Source organism: Diadema antillarum, unplaced genomic scaffold (assembly GCF_040938485.1).
Source record: "Diadema antillarum isolate AM-2024a unplaced genomic scaffold, OU_Dant_1.0 seq00000973_RagTag, whole genome shotgun sequence".
NCBI classification, from domain to species: domain Eukaryota; kingdom Metazoa; phylum Echinodermata; class Echinoidea; order Diadematoida; family Diadematidae; genus Diadema; species Diadema antillarum.
The window spans coordinates 70,397-84,823 of record NW_027271815.1 but is presented as its reverse complement, the minus strand read 5'-3'; the positions used below and the strand labels follow the sequence as shown (position 1 = coordinate 84,823).

General features: G+C 42.0%; 1 protein-coding gene across 1 annotated transcript in view; it reads right to left on the bottom strand.

Annotated features, from left to right (window-relative positions):
- Positions 1-554: 554 nt before the first annotated feature.
- The window catches only part of LOC139742013 (phospholipid-transporting ATPase ABCA3-like), a 32,688-nt gene continuing 18,815 nt past the window's right edge, over positions 555-14,427 (bottom strand). The window contains exons 13-21 of the mRNA XM_071652574.1: positions 13,511-13,710; positions 12,264-13,012; positions 11,171-11,669; positions 9,879-10,072; positions 9,050-9,352; positions 4,117-4,304; positions 3,199-3,369; positions 2,339-2,535; positions 555-1,122 (exon numbers count right to left, since the gene is read on the bottom strand). Coding sequence (XP_071508675.1) covers positions 923-1,122; positions 2,339-2,535; positions 3,199-3,369; positions 4,117-4,304; positions 9,050-9,352; positions 9,879-10,072; positions 11,171-11,669; positions 12,264-13,012; positions 13,511-13,710 — 2,701 coding nt within the window. The 3' untranslated portion in view covers positions 555-922. The remainder of the gene's footprint in view (positions 1,123-2,338; positions 2,536-3,198; positions 3,370-4,116; positions 4,305-9,049; positions 9,353-9,878; positions 10,073-11,170; positions 11,670-12,263; positions 13,013-13,510; positions 13,711-14,427) is intronic.

Below are 14,427 nucleotides of genomic sequence, written 5' to 3'. Positions count from 1 at the left end.
TTCTCAAATGGCCATAGATTTAATGCGCAGGCCACCAGGTTCCCGTACAGAACGGGTTAAGAAGGAAAAACCTGTGCCGTTTCTATGTACTACTTTCTCATTCCAACAGTGAAGGTCTAGGTCGCAAATTCAACCGCTCACGAAATTGTCTCACAAATCCCAATGCACAAAGTTTTTATATTCGCGAAATATACAGCATATACAGCAATTTCCCAAAGTACTGTCGTAGGTCACTTGCCTGTGACTCACACACACAATCTCCTGCCTCCACAGCCTTTATTATATCACTAATGTCCTCTCTCCTCCCCCTCTCCAAGCCTCAATAATGTCCAGCATCAACACTATGTAGTGGTCATCCCTTTCTATTTCAGTTTCATTCATCCAGGTAGCCATTGCTTTACCACAGTGTAGTTTGTCAAATGGTGCTACCAGCGCACACAATGTGCCTGTTGAGAGAAAAAAAAAATCATAGAACTTTCACATCACAGTCTTCAACATATTTCACATACATATATACACGGTATAAAATGGAAAAGCATAAAAAGAACCTCAGATTGTGCATCCACACACTTACCGAGAGCATATCACAAATGCTTACATACTAATCATAGCACAAGGCTAATGTACTATGTGTGAAGTGCCTTAGAGCACCGCAAGACCTCTCCCTTTTGCATCATTATCCATTACAATGTTCAGGACTTTGCAGCGACTCCACTTCGCTCTGCAAGTTGGCACTTTATAACACCTATAATTACTTTGACTTTTGCTAAACATTAAAAACAAGACTGCCATTGGCATTGTTACATAGCAGCATTCCACGCTAGACGTTTTCTTTGTCCGCGTCAAGGAAAATGAGGAGATTCCACACAGACTGCAGACTCTTTGACAAATCCTCACAAGAAGTGTGGGAATGAGACGGTCATCATAGGTTCTCGTCTTCTCTCTGCAGCCGAGCAAAGTTGACGAAGACCTGCTCCAGAGTGGTCTGGCTGACCGAGTAGTCCTCGATGCCGAACGTAGCCTTGGCCTTCTCCATGGTCCCGAAGATTCGGGCCCAGGTCAGGGCGGGGTCGGTGATGTGGTAGTGGACCATGCCCTGGTGCTCATCTTTCAGCTTGCTCCCTGTTTTTGTTTGTTAACAGAAAAATCAAAAGTGTACACATATTAGAAAAACTTGTCAATCAATTCATTTCAGCACTGACCACACCTCAGTACATGGGGTAGCCTTTACTTCCTTTGGGGGGAAGGCTCATGAATACCCACCAGATATTCATATTCACCTCTTCATTTATATACATGTAGAAAACTCACTTTGAAAACTAGTTTTTCATTTGCATTTCATGTAATTCAATATTTACATACAATTGTAAAAATCATCACTGTATCATAATCAGGATTTAAATATACAATTGTATCTATCATAGGGAACTAATGAAAGCTTACTGGGCTTGATGGGTAATGGTCCCCAAAATAAATACAAGACTACATCACAACTTCCAACAGATGTGCAAATGAATATAAATCATTTACTCTTGAGTAAATATTAACTATATGAGTGAGATGCAAAGAGCAACTCTGTTCCATAGATCCATTTCCTGAGTTCAAATTATCTGTTTTTACCATGAAATAGTGTCTGGAGACACACAAAACTTGAGTAGCTAGAACTGGTTGATATACTATACTTCAAAACTGAATAATCTATTGTCCGAATTAAATGAAATTAAAAATCTACCACTGCTTGTTACTATCCATGATAATTAACACGCTCCTTCGTTAAATTGCATTTACATGATACAAAGATGCCACGATCACAAAGACAAATTAACCTGTTGAGGACAGGCTGATTTTGTTACAACATGCATTTCCCATAGACACCTGCCAAAGTATTCTTGGGACTAGTCCTCAACGGGTTAAAGGGATGGTACAGTATTGGTGGAGATGAGAATTGGGCTTTTAACTTTTTGCGAGATACCAAGAAAACAATGAAATAGTACAGAGCATACCATTTTAAGAGGAATTCAAAGTTTATTTGATGGAAATCGGGTTTGGCATGACTGAAACATCCAAAAACAAAGTAAAACAAAGCAATCGTAAAAAAGTGTGGGTCCCACACTTATTAGAATCACTCTGGTTTAGATATATCAGTCATTTCAGAACCAATTTTCATTAAATAAATGTTCAATTCCTCATGGAATTACATGTTCTTTCATATTTCATAAGAGGTTTCTCATTATCTCACCAAAATATGTTAGAAACCTGAAATTAGGTCTCAACCAAAACTATACGATCCCTTTAAAAGAAAAGAAGAAGAACAACATGCAATTGATCAGACACTGACCTGGGAACTCCCGCAAGATGAACTCCTTGAGTGGCTGGAGGTTGGGAACACTGCCGTCCCGGGGCGGTAGGACCTTGGCCAGTAGAGTGTACCCTTGGCCGAAGCGGCTCTTGAGGTGCTGGGTGGAGCCCAGACACTTGATGCTGCCGTTGACCATGATGGCTAGTCTGGTGCAGAGGGCCTCACACTCCTCCATGCTGCCAGAGTGATGGGGGTGGGGGAGGGAACAATGGGGTAAGTCATTTACCTACTGGTAGTCAACTCTACAGATCAAGTTCCCAAAGGTAGACTAGAGTGACCACGTGGAAGAGCTCTTACCTCTTCTTGTGAATTGCACAATTCCAGCATATATATTATCTTCTGTGATTGTTTCTGCTATTTCTGTTATAATAGTTCATGATCAAAGTTGGTTTGCAACAAGGTACTTACAACCTGACAACTCAGTTCAATTTATATCTCTAAAACGAAAAAAATGCCCTCAGCTGAATACCTGGGTACTTGAAATAGCTCTTGCCAATGCAAGATTACATACCTGGCAGGACTAAGGTTGCTGATATAAAAACTCTAATATATGTCAGAAAATTGCCTGTGCAAAAGTCAAAAGTAAGCATTAGACTCTCCATACATGAGGTTCCTTGATGACAAACTGTATGAATTTGCTCATGATTTCAAAAACACATTCAAAATAAAGTCACAGTACAGCTGCTCATCCATCTATGCAAGAATAAAATATAGACTGGCTCAAGAAATGAATTGTGCTTGATAGAAACATACCTTGTGTTGACTGATAGCCTGGATATTGGGAGCATACTACACATTCAACTCATGTTATCCAGGCTTACTTATACGTGAGAGCTCACCTGTGTGATGTGAGAATAATGCACCTCCCTTCATCTCGCACTCTACAGAGGGCGTCCCACAACAGTCTCCGGGTGACAGGATCCATACCGGTAGAGGGCTCGTCCAGGAAGACAATGGGAGGATTGCCAATCAGGGCGATGGCTGTACTCAACTTGCGCTTGTTGCCCCCACTACAAACCACATCGAGATAAATTTGGCACCAATTATTGCAGTATGCGCTTGATTTACATAGGCTTTCTACTAACTACGTAATCGCAAATAGAATTTGCATCATCTAGCCTGTAAATACTGAATAATCCATCAAAACATTTTCTCCAAAAATGCATTTTTAATTCACAGTAGTAAACAACATTCAAAGGGAAAAAGTCAACATTTTACTTTACAAATGCACTTCTCACAAATGACTTCTAAATAACTTCAAATGAATTTTATGCCCCTTGACAAAAGTGTCTCACAGGGCGGGAGACCCCTTTTTGAAACTCACATGGTTCCATGGACTTTCACTGCATCTGAAGAGCATGTGCTCGACGATGACTATATTTTCTACCTAGCTTTCCACAAGAGATTTCACAGTTTTGAAAAGGCTAATACCTAAGTGTTTCTTCACTGTTCATAACCCTCACTGTGTGTTTCTTTGCAAATTGCACCTCAGTGGGCATAGTTAAGGAGAAAATATCAGTTTCACAATCATAATCTTTCCTTTATCAAATACATGAGACACGCTGATCACAAATCTACTATTTCAGTGTTTCTCATGTGAGTCATAACTTTACATCCATTCCAGCCAAACTGCAGCAAAAAGGTTCCCGTTTGAAATTCACAAGACTGCAGAGAGGCAGCCAATACAAAAATGGGCCACAAGCTCCTCTCTCTCTCTCTCATCATTCTTTCAATCCTTTTCTTTTTGCTAGTCTCACCTGAGGTTCTTGGCCTGCTTGTTTGCATGGGGCTCCAGGTTGAAGATGTGCAGCAGCTTGTGGACCTGGGGCGGGATCTGTCTCTCCGGCATCCCCCTCAGCCGGCCAAACATGACTAGCGTCTCCTCACAGGTCATCTGGTCAATGAGGGCATCTGACTGTGGGCAGTAACCCACACGCTGCTGGACCTAGGAAATGAATACATGCAAAAATATATTTATGTACAATAGAAAAATCCACAAGAGTCAACAGACATTGTACAAATCTTTTGCCAAACAGCTCTTGCCCTGGTCTTAATAACACTGAATGGTCAATGCTGTCTGTTAATTTCTGCAAACCTAAAGCCTACTTCTCTTTGTGCAGTCAGCCATTTTCTGTCATTACATTGCAAGTAGCAACTCATATATAGCCCTATCATGATCAAATATTACAAATTATTTAACACTGTACAGGACTGAACAAGATACGAATTTATGCACAAGGAACTTGCACCAGTTAGACCTCTTTATACCTGATTGTCAAAGCAAAAGGTCTGACAGTGACTGTTTCTCTTTCTCAGGTCAATAATGGAAGGCAATTGCAATGAACTGAGTTCACCAAATAGTGCATGGCAGCAATCTTCAGGTACAAATCTGAGCTTGCAGTCTCCTGATTGACACTATTCTGTATTATGTCCCTCACAAATTGATATCTTGTCCTCTGATAGGTCGAGGGCACTGAAAGTGGCTAACACATTATACCATGAAAATCTTAGTCCAACTATTTCCCTAGGGAAATAGTAAAAAAACTATATCATGCTGCCATGGTGATATTTGCGCGCACCATTCTTGTCACAAGCGCGTATTTTAGTGCATGAGACATCACGTCACAGTACAGTTTTCCACCAAACACACTGCATCTAAGTTTCCCGAGATAAAGGGCATTGCATAGTCTATGCATACACTTGCACATTGTAATTTTGTGTGTGAAAAAACAAAGATAATTTAACCCTAACTAGGCCGGGCTATTTAGGTAGATGATAGAGCCGGGGGAGGGGGTGCCTCCCAGGCCCCCCCCCCCCCCCCCCCCCCCTCTCTGGATCTCGGCCGTTGACCGCGCGATCGCGACGAAAATTGGCACACGCATTGCCTATGATGTAATCTAAAGTACCATGAAGTTAATTTTTTCAAAAATTATCACTTACACAAAATTATGCTAATTTATGCATAATTATGCATGAAATCAGACAATTTGGTATAAATCATTAAATAAAGCTAATAAAATAAAACAGGTACATTTTATGTGAAAATATTCTTTTTAGTGTCCTTAGCAAATGTAAGAGAAAAAAATTGCACAATCAGAATAAATTTCCTAAGTATTTTATTGTTTTTTGAATTTCTTATGTATTTCTTTGTTTTTTCGACTTTATGTTTTTCATTGTTTTTCGATGAAATTTGTCCGTGACATTGTTCCGAACAAGAAAGTGCGTTATTAATTCTCGCTATCGCCAATGACGTAAAAAGTACCCGGATGTTGATTTAAGCGTCATTTACGGTGCATTATGGGATAGTCCGGTAGCAAAGTCACTTCCGTTCGTACGCGCATGATACGTGACTAATGCTATTTACACACACAACCGACTGTATTCTACGTGTACTTCCGGTTTTCTCGACTTGAATTACAGCTTTAATATGGTTTGAAATTTCTCCATTCTTAAGAAATTGCTGTTAATACGACTATTGGTTGTTGCTGCGAAGCTGCCATGTGTTGTTCGCACGACAATAAATGAAAACTAGAAATGTCGCTATGGCGACTGATGCCTCCGCCATAATGCATGATTCTCCCAATAGGGGTATAGTACAATGTCTTCACAATGTGTGATCCATGACAGTTTCACATAACTGGTAAAAAAATAAAAATATGACAGGTTTGTCAGAAATGACTTGAATGTTCACTTTCCTTGAACTGGGTTTGCTATAATTGTCGAAGAGTGCAGGTACACATATTTGGGGAATTGAATTCTGACAGACCCTTTTATAAGTTTAATGCATTAAGTAATTTCCAAGGTACAAATGTATGAAGAAAGAGTGTAATTAGAGTTTTTTTGGTGTATCAGATGTAACATTGATGTAACATTACATTGATGACGTAATTTTGAAATATTTGTGTGTAAGAAGAATTTACTCACACTAACACACACACACACGCGCACCCATACACACACTCACACATACAAAATACATACCACCCTTACTCACACTATATCTCATATTACTCTCAAATGCTATTGCACACACATACATCTCACCATGTATATATATATTTTCGTAACTTAAACTCACATGTTGTAATTAAAGATCATATTATATTGTTGTTTTTTTTCTTTAAATTAAAACATTATATGAGCAATTATTGAAAGTTTTCTTTTTATGACTTATATGATACAGAATTTTTGGTTAAAATTGATTTACAAGACAGTTGTATATTATCCATACTTGGTCTATTTCATATGCTATCCTTATGTATACATTGGGCAAGCAGAATTATATGTTATGCAATATGTACCTTTGAACTATGATGAATTTGTCAATTTGTAATATGTAATTGTAATTTTTTGTCTTGTTCACTATGTGGACTACATGTAAAAAAACCAGTGAAAAGAGAATTTCCTTTATGGACAATAAAGTAATTCATTCATTCATTCATTCAAAACAGATTTTTTTTTTTTTTTTTTTTTTTTTTTGGGGGGGGGGCGGCATTGAAACCTGGCCTTTGACCCTTAACCTTTGACCTTTGACATTCTGGCTGGAAATTTCCTGGAGAATCTCCATTAGGTAATGCATGTAGATATTAAATAAGAAAACTAATAATAAAATGCAAGCATTTCATATACTAGTGTATGAGGGAAATAATAAAATATTGAAGAGTTGACCTTGACCTTTGACCCTATGACTATTGACCTATGACCCCTAAATTCCCTAGATAATCTCTGCAAGTCAGTACATGCGTATGTACCAAGTTCCATGAAGATACATTGAACCATTTGTGAGAAAAGTGATATTACAACATTTTCACCTAACCTTTGACCTTTTGACCTTTGACCTTCTGACATGAAACTCTCTGGAGAATCTTTATGCAGTAGTACATGTCTACACCAAGTTTCAAGAAAATACCGTAGGGCATTGCATAGATATTGGGGAAATAGCAACATTTTCAGCATTTGACCTTGACCTTTTGACCTTTGACCTCTTGCCAATGTCACTAAAATCTACTCAACTAATTGTCCCATCATACATCATCCTTGGACCAAGTTTGGTAAAAGCTGCTTCATCCAGTTTTGAGTTATCACGTAAACAGATAAATTTCAGGATTTGACCTTGATCTTTGACCTTTGACCTCAGTCCGATTTCACTAAAAAACTAATCAAGTAATTGTCCTATCATACATCATCCTCCGACAAAGTTTGGTGAAATTTGCTCGATCCAGTCTTGAGTTATCGCGTAAACGGATACAATTTCATGATTTGACCTTGACCTTTGACCTTTGACCTTCGGTGGATTTCACCCAAAATCTCATCAACTAATTGCCCCATCATACTTTATACTTGGACCAAGTTTGGTAGAATTCAAGTCAATATTACTCAAGTTATCGCGTAAACGAAAGCGGACGGACGTACGGACGTACGGACGTACAGACCGTACGACGTAACGGACATAATGCCTCCGGCACCACTTCGTGGCGGAGGCATAAAAATCTGCAGAAATAGGACCCTTACTGCCATGTGAGACGTGACGTGGCCGCGTGGGTGAAGTTTGCGAGTGACTCCACAGCGCAGTACGTGCACGCGCGACTTACTAGTAGTGGTAGTAGCACTAGGTAGTAGGCCTAGTGCCTACCGTACACTGTACGTACTTACTTGGAAGAAGTTGCTTCGGAGACAGAAATTCGAGATCACTCTTCGTTCCCGATTGTGCGTGCAGTAGTGGTGCATGCTAATGCAATATTTTCAGCGTATGCCGCCCGGCCGCCGGCGGGTGACTACAGTGTACAAGTATGACAGGCCTGGCCACTCGCTGGCTCGGGTGGTACAGCGGCCTACTGTACTAGTACCCGTGGTCGGCGCTGCGCTATAGGTAAGGTACACGTACGCGCTCGCTAGCGTTGTGCAAATTATGCCCCGCGCCAGAAGTGCCCTTGCCACCAAGTGCACTAAATCTTGACGAAAAAGCCACATCCGGGTACTTTTTACATCATTGGCGATAGCGAGAATTGATTTTAATCAATAAACCCCCAAAATAATCATGCTTTTATGAAATTTGCCTGTAAACACAGTTTGCATTGAAATTGTACACAAATTCACGTTTTTGAGCAATTTTTGGTCTGACATGCACGTGCATATTTATGCGCAACCTCGGAACCGCGCACCCGGGCATCACAAATTTGGTGTCAAAAGATGCGGGAGACTCGAATGAAAAAAGTCATGAAACATCGCGGCGATAGCTTCTCGCGATAACGATACATCGCGCGAAAAGTCGAGGGGGGGGGCCTCGGGGGCCTCGGCCCCCCCCCCCCCCCCCCCCCCCGGCCTAGTTAGGGTTAAGATGAGTCAACCACCCACTTTACTTGGCTGTTACTCTTAAAATCTATTGGGAGGGATATAAACAAATATACCAGGGGGGCGTTTCATAAAGCTGTTCGTAAAGTTACGAACGTCTTACGAGCGACTGGTGATCAGTTGTGATGTGCCATACATATCAGAATTGCCATAATTCAGCACAAGAACTGATCACCCCATTGTTCGAGGTTCTGGTTACACAACGTGCCTTCGGTGACTTCAGTAGCACTATTTTCTTCAGGGCTGCGCCCCCTCGGAAAATAGTACTACTGAAGTCACCTCATGCACATAGATTCAACCAAAATCTCTCAGGCCTGGTATATTTGTATATTAACTCACCTTTCTGAGGTTCTCTTTGATGCCGAATCCCTCCACGTAGGCCTCGCCTCCCGTCAAGTCCTCGTCTCCCGTCAGCATCTTGAACGTCGTCGTCTTGCCCGCGCCATTGACCCCCAGCAGCCCGAAGCACTCTCGCGGGGGCACGCCCAGCGACGTGCCCTTGACCGCCACCAGCGGTTCTCGCCTCCTGGTGCCAGGGTACACCTTGCGGAGATCCTCCATCAGCAAGACATCAGTCTTGAAGAGGTCTTCTCTGGGCGTGTGCATGATGCGCTTCCTCTCAGCGGCCACATCTTCATCTTCCTGCAAAACAAAATTCATAGCATTATAGTGAGTCATAATGGGACAAGCTGATCTCTTTATGGAGTACATCACTATGACTTGCCAGAAACCAAGATACAAAAACAGAGTTGACATTGTCAGTTACTTCATTGTCAACATTTAAATAGGATAATGTCGTCTTGCGCAGGTATAAATACCCACACCTATGACTCTTTTCAAAGTTGTTGAAGGCATGATAATAACAATAAAAGTATTAATTCATTCATTCATTCATTGTCCAAATTATGTATAAAAACATGGCATGGAAAATAAGGTACATTTCTAGTGCAGCTGCTATATACGCATGCTCTACTGTGCTGCAATAGGAGACTCTTGTCTGTTTGATTTCTCTTTAGATTATATGTTCTAAAATCTGTCAAAGCATTCAAATAAAGAAATATTGAAATTCATACATTACACAAATGTAGACTGCACCGTAGAAATAAACAAAGCACAAAAATTAAAGTCGATGAGGGCAGAAAAGTCTGAAACTTCTTTTATTGCTTACTGTTGTAGGCACATCGTCTTCTACAGTGTTGACAGGTTTCTTCATTCGCAGCAGGTACTTGATGTTCCTGAACAACCCGAGCTCAAGGAGGAAAACCAGAGCAAAGTAAACTATGCCCTCTACGGCCATGAAGGTCAGAAACTTCCCAACGCCTGGCTCCTCCCAGGCGAACATGTTCTCCTGGTATTTGATGTCTGGTGAGGAAAAAATAACATAGCATTGCATACATGTTTCCACATTGTCAGATCAGGGGCCTGTTTCATGAAGATTGAGCCTAAGTTTCAATCTATTGCAAATTGCGTTACATAAACAACTTTGCGATCGATCGCAAGTAACACTCAATCTAGTGAAAGTTACGCTTGATTTTTCTTGAAATCAAGCATAAGTGTCTTTATGAAAACAGGACTTACGCCCGATTCACTGAGTTACACTCTATAAATCGAGTGTAAGATCAATATTAACTCTTTACGAAACAGGCTGCCGTTGTAAACAAGATTTATGCTTTCATACAAACAATGACAGTTTGTTTCTAATAACATACACGCATATAATTTACTGTTCAAAACAACTTTTTTAGGAGACATGACCCATTCCTACTAGATGGTAGGAATTGAAGCAATGTTAAATAAATGTACAGGTAGGTCTAATTAGGCCCTACTGGTGTTCTTAGCTCTGTCATTTAAGGACTCATGGAGCATTTCTATTGCAAAAACAAGAAACAAATGGGGCTGATAATATTCACAATGTAATGCATTTTATTTTCACAAACATGCTTTCAAAGGTTACCTCATTGCCTTCCTATGGATCCTGTCACTTGGTGACAAACCACTATCACATTTTCTGCCTGTGCTAGAAACGCAATAACAATATTACATATTCAGCAAATTTACTTTCCATCTCAAACATCATCCCCAAAACTGAGTGGCAACAGATTATTTTAAGGACCACAAAAGAAGGAGTATCGTATTATATTGACAAACATAATGAGCCAGTCCAAACAGGACAAGGAGCAGGCAGGATGTCCACAAGCATATTTGGGCAATTACCCCCCGAGGGCAATTACCCCCCGAGGGCAAGTACCCCCACGCCAAATACTAGTTAGTGATAAGGTTAGAATAAAGATTACAGTTAGGGTTAGGTTTAGGGTTAGAGTTTGGGTTAGGGTTAGGATCAAGTTCAGGATTAGAATTAGGGTTAGGGTCAGGGGAAGGGTCCGGGGTAATTGCCCAGGGGGTAATTTCCCAGGGGTAATTGCCCAAGACCCATCCACAAGATCCCTTCTGTGTACTCACCTGGTTCAGACGCACAGACCTGCCTGGCCAGAGGACTATCCGTGCACACCTTGATGATCTGGTAGTTGTTGTAGTAGTCCGCCAGCGCCGACCCCAGGCAGAACGACGGGCAGAACATGAACGTCCACTCCAGGATGTCGGCCACGTGCAGGAGCCCCAGCTCGGGTACGGAGAGGATCTCCACGGCGATGAAGGTGGTGGAACCGAAGATGATGTTGAACATGGTGAGGGAAACGAAGCCGGTGGACGGGGTGCTGAAGAGGAAGGAGAGGAGGTACATGAGCGGGATGATGGCCCAGCCATGGAGGAAGAGGATGAGGAGCACGGCGAGGCTGTTGATGCCGGCGTAGGCCTCGATGCGGAACGCGATGAAGATGATGCAGGCGAGGAGGCAGGGCACCAGGTAGTTGATGAGGTCCCAGGCGTAGGTGGAGAGCCAGAAGTTGGAGATGCGTACCCCGCTGATGAACTGCACATGCTTGGATTTCACTGTACTCTCCTGACGAGACAAAAAGGAAATTAAGAAACTGCACAATTGTAGAATCTTGTTTAATCCTGTAACATAGAAGTTGTCATAAGCACTTGCATTTGTTGTTGATAAAATACACACTATCAGAAGTACTGAGAGTTTTGTTTACAAGATACCATTTTATCAGCTTTCTACTGAATTCCTGGTATTTCTTCTGATCTATGAGACAGGACTTGATATTGCAGCTGGTACATTAAGTTCCATGCCAAGAGAAATGGGAAAATGAAGAATGGGAAGTTCTTGTTTTAGAAGGCCAGTAAAAAGTGAATTACTAAAAAAAAGTTCATTTTGAGTTCTGTATGACTTACACACCACTTGAAACCATCATTTCCCAAACCGAGAGTCACTCTCCCCTATAATAAGCCTCAAAACATTAGCTGCAAGAGGAAAAGCAATTTAAACAACAGGCAAGACTTGCAAGAATTCCCCTATTTTTATGTCCAATGTCTGCTGTGCTGAGAGGAGCAACAAAATTTTGAAAGAACATGCTCTAGCCCAACACATATGGAAGTAACAGAACACAACAGATAATATGATCATTATTTTCATGTACGGTGAACTTACCTTGATGATGAAGACGACAAAGCTACTGGCCAGGAGGGACATCCCAAAGAGCATATTGAAAGAGATGGCAAACCCTGTGGCGACGCCCGCGTTCAGCTGGTCGCTAGCCTGCTCCGTGACCGTCCTTGGCAATGGATGATTGATGGTGGTGATCTTGTAGCTGTCGTTCAGGAAATACTTCATCAGTGCATTGTCCAGGGCATTGAGAGCCATGGGCGGGGTGTGGTACGGCTGTTCCTGAAAGAGGGCCACGCCATCCACCCGACTGGCATTAGAGTGAATGCTCTCGTCCAGCGTCACGGCGATCATGTTCTCACGGACGAATAGAGCAGAGGACTCCTCTCGTTTGTCAATGAGGTAGTCCAGCATGCTGTACGTGGCATTGCAGTCGACATCTACAACGATGGTCTCCGTGTCAAAAAACTGATTTTTGTACTCCTCATTAATCCCGGCTATGGCCGAGGAGTTCGGGTACATGGAGTAGGAGGCGAAGGTCTTGCCGTAGATGTCTAGGGTGAGCGTGAGAGGGGCAGCATCGTCGACGGAGGGGAAGACCTTGGAGGCGATGATGGCGAAGAGGGTGCAGATGATCGGGATGAGCAGCTGGACGATGATGAGGATGAGGTTGCGCCAGGTGTGGAGGACGCGCTTCACAAACATGGCGCGGAACTGCTGCCAGTACAGCACGATGCCCGTGTTCCGCTCGGTGATGATGACACCGCCCTCGCTGTTCACTGTACGCACAATCTCTGTTAAAATAAACGGCATGACTGAAGTGCTTACCCCTAGTAAAAAGTGTCAACTCTCATCCTAAGCCCTCAACCGTTAATTTCTCAACTCCTAAATCCCGGCTCTAAAATTACATAAATTGAGAATTAGACAGAATTACAATCTTTTCAGGATTACCAAATGCAGTGCACTAAACTTCAAAAATGACTTTAGTTTTCCTTGACATTGCATACTTTTAGCTGTACATTTCAAAGGCATACTCAATAAAATCCAGAATGACATGCAAAATCTAAGTTGAGAAAGAATAAATTAGCAATAAACTTATGGTTTGCATTACACTTTTTTTCTCGTACAGCTCATTAATACAAACTACAGCCTGCATTTTTAATGGGGTGTTACATGATGTCACTATAGTTGTTCAGCACCCATTTCAGACCAAAAAAAAATACAAGGAAAACAATGCAGTGTCCAGGTAATTCAGGTTACGTAAGAGGGAATCTCCTTGGCACAAGATATACCTGACTCTGTGACAGGCTCATCTGTAGAGAAGCTGTGGTTCACGTAATCGCCATCTGCTCCATGCGGCCTGGGAGGGTGCAGTTCTTTCTCGGCAGAAGCGGGTTTGCCATTGGGAATCGATTCGACACTTTCGGCAGCGTTGGAGGTACTCCGGTAGCGTGGCTCCGTGTTTTCATCACTGGAGTGGTTCATACCAACCCTGTGGTGGATCAGTTGGAAAAGGAGGAGCACGTAGTTAAGACCAAGCACAAGATATATCAGAGCTGCGTCCTCTCTACTCTATTGTACAGCTCTGCTCTGAATGTTGGAGGACGACAAGCACTGATCTTCAGAAGCTGGCGGGAATTCATACCAAAAGTTGGAGATGCATACACCGTATATTGTAGTCAAACACAATATCAAATGAGGAGCTGTATGAGAGATGCCATCAGAAGAATATGGAGATATACTAATGAGAAAGAGATGGAGGTGGATTGGGCATATCTTAAGGAAGGAAGCTGATGGCATAACAAGTACAGCTCTTCATTGGACCCCAGAAGGAAGGAGAAGGAGGGGGCAGCCCAGGAACACCTGACGACGGACCGTGGAAAAAGAAATGGCCAACCTCCACCAGACCTGGGAACATCACTACTGAGAATGGCCAAAGACAGATGGGAGTGAAGAGCTTTTGCTGCTGCCCTACATGCCTGGAGGCATAATGGGTAGTAAGTAATTAAGTATGTAGTGTTGTCACATGGAGGAAAGTAACAAACCTTGTTATTATCTATGAAAAAGAAGGTAGCCTGGTCTCCAAATCAATATCTGATACCCACCATGTTTGACTTGACTTTGATAAACAGAGCTAAATCAGACTAAAAGAATGACAGATACCTCATCCACATCAGCCCTACAATAGAGAAGTTATGTAATTAAAAAA